Consider the following 6390-nt stretch of genomic DNA (forward strand, 5'->3'; position numbering starts at 1 on the left):
CTACGCCTGGCTGGAAGGTTCTAGACCAGTGACCATATTGCATGTTAGTTCAACTTGTCAAAAGCTGGGTTTAAATTCATCCAGGCACTGCTGCCTCAGTTTATGTCTTCAAGGACAGGAACAGGCTCCACTTCTTGATGGGAGGGGCTGGGAATCTTCTGTGTTCTGGAACTCCTTTTCTGCTCAGGCTCCACTAGGGAGTGGCTGGTCAGTGTGGGGCAGTGACCCTTGACCACAGTGTTTGACTTTTGAATCTGTGGTATGGCAATGCTTGATTTCATGTTGTTGGCATAGTGCATGGAGTGATCATTATGGTGCTATTCTTTAACTGTAACAGACCTTACTGTATGCTCAGGCACCACTCCCCTTCCTCCGGGCTCTGTGTACCTGACCCCTAAACCCCGCTGGTATCCCTGGTATAAACCTGTCTCCTGTGTTTTCCTTTTACAGTGAGACTGTCGGAGAGCTGGGTGACCTGGAAGTTGTAACCCTGTCAAGGTATCCTGTCCTCACACGGGGTCTACAGATCTGGGCTGAAGGGCATGGATGGAAGGGGGTGTGAGTGTGTGTGTGTGTGTGTGTGTGTGTGTGTGTGTGTGTGTGTGTGGTGTGTGTGTAACTATGGACAGCTGGGAAGTCCGTTCCTGCACCCGGAGTGGAAAACATAGCCCTACTCTTTGTGGTGACCAACTATATGTCATTTGGCTTTTAAAGAGCCAGATTGGCTCATCTGGTACAGAGCTGAGTTTACACCTGCATACCCCATTTCCATGGTAACATGCAAAACACATGAGTTTACCATCGGCACCATTTCAACAGCTTGGTGCAGTAGGTACATTCATGCTGTGGTGCAGCCTCACCACCACCCATGTCCAGAACAGTCCGTCTTGTAAACTGAGTCCATCAGACATCGACTCCCCATTGCCCAGTCCTTTTGTGGGTCCTGGCCCCCATTTTGCCTGCTCTGTGTTGTTCTTCTGAGCGTGGCCACTCTGCAGTAGTGTCTCCCAGGGATGGGGTCCTGTAGGGTTTCTCTTCTGGTAACGCACCAGACTCACTCAGTAAGATGTCATCATGCCACATTCCTGTTCAAAAATTTCTCCCATTTTTTTCCAGCTCATTTTCTGCCTTAAAAAAAATTATTTTTTATGTGTATGAGTGTTTTGCCTGCATGTACGTCTGTGTACCACATTTGTGCCTGTGCCCAGAGAGTCTAGAAAAGGCCCTCAGGTCCCCTGGAACTGGAGTTCCAGACAGTTGTGGGTCTCCATGTGGGTGCTGGGAATGGAATCCCATTGTTCTGCAAGAGTAGCCAGTGCTCTTACCACTGAGCGTCTCTCCAGCCCTGCTCTCTGCTCCACAGGCCATCTTAGAACGCAGCTTACTAACAGAAGTGGCTCTTGTCCTTTGGGGCCTGACCTTTTGAGGGAACTCCACACTGATGTTGGGACTGGTCTCTGACTGAGACAGAGAGCCAGGACTCTGTGCCACCAGCCAAGAGAGGACCAAGGCAGGCTGCAGGCCCAGGTCGGATGGTCGGCATCTACCAGGGACAGACATGTTCATTCTCTTCCGGCTTGTGAATTAAAGTAGTCCTTAGATCTCCCAGCCCTAAGTAAGGGGAGGGGTGTCATGATTTCCTCTCCCTACCTTATGTCAAGTGAGACTGTGATCTTCCTGCTTCAGCCCATCCTCTGCTCCCAGGGTCATGGACGTACACAATGGCTTGGTTGCCACTGCTCATGCAGGTCTGTTTGCCTGGTGCACAGCTGCCAGTGACATGCATTCCAGGGACCTTCCTGTCACCTTGAGTTCTGGTGTTGTCTTTTTGCAGGATGGCCTATGCCCAGCCAAAGGTGCTAACACCCAGGTGAGTAGATTTAGTCAGTGCATGGGAAGTGCTGTAAAGGTACTAAAGGAGGATTTGCTTGTAGTGGGGATAGATCAGCAGCACACCTGAGGCCTGGGCCAGTCTCCAGCACTGGAAAACACAAAACCCAGAAAAAACCAAAGACCTGATTGTGGTTCTCGTTGCCCTCAGTTCACAACCCTGTCAGAGCCCAAGGGTTGTCTGACTCGGGTCTGGAGCCTGGAGCATCTCCTGTCTGTCATTTCCCATCTGGGGTCTGCCCCTTGTTTCCTGTCTCTGTCACCAGTTTGCAGAGATGTGGTGGCTGTAGTGGCTGTAAACTCAGTTGTTTTTAATGCTTGGTGGAGTGGGGTGGGGGTAGTCAGTGAGAGCTGCTGCTGATTGGCCAGGCCCCACTGGGGAGGGTGGGCAGCCCTGGGGCAGCTGAGGGTGTGGAATCTGAGAAGGGCTCCTGCAGGCGTGTTTGGTCACATGTTGACTGTGGCTTTGTCCCCATGTAGTAGGAAAGATGTTCTTGTCCTGACTCCTTGGCTGGCTCCCATCATCTGGGAGGGGACCTTCAACATCCACATACTGAATGAGCAGTTCAGGCTTCAGAACACCACAATTGGACTGACTGTGTTTGCCATCAAAAAGTAAGCAGTGGGTGCTGGAGAGACGGCTAGTGGGTAAAACACTTGCTTCAGAGGACCTGAGTTTGATCTCTAACATCCATGTAAAGGCTGTGCATGGTGGCATGCCCTTGTCATCCCAACACTGTGGGTAGAGGGGAGAGACAAATGGATCGAGGCAGCTTTCTGGACAGCATAGCCAAACAGTGAGCTTAAGAGTCAGAGAAGGGACCCAGTCCAAAGAACAAAACCGATGAATGACAGAAGAAGACACTCAAAATCAACTTCTGGCCTCCACACAGACACACAGATTTGGGTCTCAGCTGGAAGAGCTTAGGCACCTTGAAAATGCCTGCAGCTCCTGTGGACAAAGGACTTCACAGTAACAAGACACAAACACTACCTTGTCTGGGTGCTGCTGGGTACATGAGCAAGAGCCCTGCCAGGAGTGGGTAGGTGCTCTATCTGTGGGAAGAAGGCCTCTGAGGGAACTAGCTGGGAGTCCCCTTGTCATCTCTGCACAGGGAAAACATTCACTTGCCTGTTTCTGACATTGAAGTGGGGAGGGTTTGGCACACTTGCCAGGTGATGGGCATCCCTGTTCTCATGGTGGGGCAAGTGGCCCTGGGGTGCATCAAGGTAGGAGCAGCCATCTGAAGCAGATGAAGGCTTCTTGAACTGGGAGATGACATAGAACCTGGGGTAGAAGCCTTTTGCCTTTGGACCTAAAGGTTTGGCTTAAGGTTGCCCTTCTTTCTAGGATGCCTGTCTCCCTTTCCTTGCCTACTCTATGAGACTGATTCTTGCTCTGGTGGAGTGTCTTAGTCAGGGTTTCTATTGCTGTGAAGAGTCGCTATGACCTTGGCAACTCTTATAAAGGGAAACATTTATTTGGGGTGGCTCACATTTTCAGAGTTTTAGTCCATCATCATCATGGTTTGACATGGTGGCAGCAGGCAGACATGGTGCTGGAGAAGTATCTGAGAGTCCTATATCTTGACTTGCAGGCAACAGGAAGTGGTGTGAGTCACTGTGCTTGGCTTGAGCATATGAGCCCACCTCCACAGTGACACACTTCCTCCAACAAGGCCACACCTACTACAGCAAGGCTACATCTCTTAATAGCGCCACTCCCTTTGGGGCCATTTTCTTTCAAACTACCACATGGAGGTTATGGGCAATGATTCTTAGGGACATAAATGAGTTCCTGAATGCCTTGTCCACAGCACCTTCAAGCCTCTGATGAGGGAAGTCTGGAATATAGAGATCCCTTTCTTTCCTGAAACAGGGCCATGAAGAGTGCCACATTTGAGGGGTGCAAGTACCAGGCCATGCTGCTTGGCTGAAAGCTTCCAGACCCCCTACCTCAGCATTCCTTGCTAAGATGTGGTGCTGATGTTGTGCCCTTCTGCAGCAAAGGAGGGTAAGGTGAGGTACAGCCTGCAGACTGGTCAGGACAGCTGTACAGTGGGGGATGCTACCACTTCAAGCCTCTAGGTAGCCATGGATTCTGCAGCCTGGGCTTTCCCTGGCAAGTCTTGACCTAGCTGCACTAAGGCTCTCCATACCCCTTTGTCCTCCCTCACAGTTATGTGGTGTTCCTGAAGCTTTTCCTGGAGACAGCAGAGCAGCACTTCATGGTGGGACACAAGGTCACCTACTATGTCTTCACTGACCGTCCAGCTGATGTGCCGCAGGTGCCCCTGGGTGCAGGACGGAAGCTGGTGGTGCTAACTGTGCGCATCTACACCCGCTGGCAGGATGTGTCCATGCACAGGATGGAGATGATCAGCCACTTCTCAGAGGAGTGCTTTCTGCATGAGGTGGACTACCTGGTGTGTGCAGATGTGGACATGAAGTTCAGTGAGCACGTGGGTGTGGAGATTCTCTCAGCACTCTTTGGTACCCTGCATCCTGGCTTCTACAGGAGCAGCCGAGAGGCCTTTACCTATGAGCGCCGGCCACAGTCCCAGGCCTACATCCCCTGGGATGAGGGTGACTTTTACTATGCAGGGGGCTTCTTTGGGGGCTCAGTGTTGGAGGTGCACCATCTCACCAAGGCCTGTCATGAGGCTATGGTGCAGGACAAGGCCAATGGCATTGAGGCTGTGTGGCATGATCAGAGCCATCTGAACAAGTACCTGCTTTACCACAAGCCTACAAAGGTTACAGAATACATGTGGGACCAGCAGCTCTCGGGCTGGTCCTCCATCATGAAGAAGCTGAGATTTGTGGCTGTGCCCAAGAACCATCAGGCAATCAGGAACTGATAGCTGAATTCCTGTTGGAGATGCTAGACGTATATCCAGGGGCACTCCAGGCTGTGTGGAACCGGAAGGATTTGAGAGACATAAGTGTCATGCTCTATCCAACCTCAGAGTCCAGCAGGTCCAATACCATTTGGCTTACCACATACTGAGCCCCTGGAGTGGCAGCCACCTTCAGCTCCCACTGTGTCCCTAATCTCCTATTCAGTGAAATGGTAGCCAGAGCCTTCAGGATATGGGAGAAACCCTGTCATGCAGTTACCCGAGGGCCTGGACATCCTCATTCAGCTTGTCCCTTCCTCTGCTGGGAGGCTTGGCAGATGGCCGGTGCCTGTAGGAATAGGCAAGAAGGCAGGGAGACTCACAACTTACAGGTCTCAGTGGGAGCTTATCAGCCCAGCTGGCAGATCAGCACCCTGTGACCATCACCTTTGCTCATTTTTGGTTTATTTGGGAATAGCTAGTTATTCATCCCTGGGAATAAATATATTTCTGGATGTTATAGGAAGATTCGAATTTTCTTTTTCTTTTTTTCTTTTTGTTTCCTTCTTTTTTGAGGTACTTGGGATTGAACCCCGGGCCTTATGGATGCTAGTCAAACATGCTGCCACTGAAGTCTGGGCTCTCTCCTAGAGACACATGACTGAACTTAGTGAGTGTTAGGTCCACTACATTAATTTTATTCTCTGGTTTTCATTTGACATTTCCAATATTAAGAGATTGCTACTTTTTTTTTTTTTCAGTGTTGGGATCAGATTCCGTTCCTAGCCTCAAATTTTATATTTTTCAGGGGTGGTGCTGGTGGGTACTGATGCTTGTTTTTTATTGAGGCAGAATCTAGTATCTCCAGCTGCTTTTCTGCTGTCTTGCTCAGTCCCCCTGAGGGATGTCTCAGCAAGGTTTTTCTGTTCTGTGCCATAGGATGAAGATCTTCACCCAAGACTCTTTTAAGAAAGAGATTTATTTGGGAAAGAGGAGTCCAGGAGAGGGGTTGTTTTTGCCAGGGTGGGAAAGCACGGCCTCGAACTGAACAGGCAGAGGGGTCTATATACGCCTTTTTAGGGGTAGGGTTTCTCCAGGGAGAAGATTACCTGCTCAGGGATTGGTTAGTTTCTTTGGTCATGGGCAGAATTGGCTCTGATTTCAAGACCAGACTGTGTTTCTTTCACTGGCCTTTTTTAGATTTTTGGCTCTAGTTTTAGGGCCAGGGTATATTTCTTTCACTGGCTCTGATTCTAGGGACAAAGTGTGTTTCTTTGGCTCTGGTTTCAGAGTCAGGGCATATTTCTTTGGTTCTGTGTTCAGGGCTAAAGTGTTTCTTTCACTAGCTCGGGTTTCAGGGCCAGAGTGTGTTTATTTCACTGGCTCTGGGTTCAGAGTCAGAGTGCTAGAATTTGTGCTCAGGGATTAGTTGGTTTCCTGCTCCGGAGTTGGTTGATTTCTTTGGTCAGTTGGTCAGGGGCAGAGTTGGCTCTGATTTCAGGGACAAACTGTGTTTCTTTCGCTGGTCCGTTTCAGCCTTTTGGCTCTAATTTTAGGACCAGGGTATATTTCTTTCACTGGCTCTGATTCTAGGGACAAAGTGTGTTTCTTTGACTCTGGTTTCAGGGTCAGGGTGTGTTTCTTTGGTTCTAGGTTCAGG

General features: G+C 50.0%; 1 protein-coding gene across 1 annotated transcript; it reads left to right on the forward strand.

Annotated features, from left to right (window-relative positions):
• The first annotated feature begins 460 nt into the window (after positions 1 to 460).
• Positions 461 to 4772, forward strand: LOC131909082 (histo-blood group ABO system transferase 2-like). The gene is made up of 4 exons (XM_059260365.1): positions 461 to 498; positions 1835 to 1870; positions 2371 to 2505; positions 4070 to 4772. Exons 2-4 carry the CDS (start codon positions 1836 to 1838, stop codon positions 4749 to 4751), a joined length of 852 nt encoding a protein of 283 aa, XP_059116348.1. The 5' UTR covers positions 461 to 498; position 1835; the 3' UTR covers positions 4752 to 4772.
• Positions 4773 to 6390: the final 1618 nt, after the last annotated feature.

This window comes from Peromyscus eremicus, chromosome 4, assembly GCF_949786415.1.
Source record: "Peromyscus eremicus chromosome 4, PerEre_H2_v1, whole genome shotgun sequence".
NCBI lineage: Eukaryota > Metazoa > Chordata > Mammalia > Rodentia > Cricetidae > Peromyscus > Peromyscus eremicus.

What these genes read in the sequence shown, in the direction of transcription:
- LOC131909082 (XM_059260365.1), top strand. Translation starts at nt 1,836, where the DNA reads ATGGCCTATGCCCAGCCAAAGGTGCTAACACCCAG. An exon ending in CCAAAGGTGCTAACACCCAG is followed by an intron (nt 1,871 to 2,370) that starts GTGAGTAGATTT and finishes GTCCCCATGTAG; the next exon opens with TAGGAAAGATGTTCTTGTCC. An exon ending in ACTGTGTTTGCCATCAAAAA is followed by an intron (nt 2,506 to 4,069) that starts GTAAGCAGTGGG and finishes CCTCCCTCACAG; the next exon opens with TTATGTGGTGTTCCTGAAGC.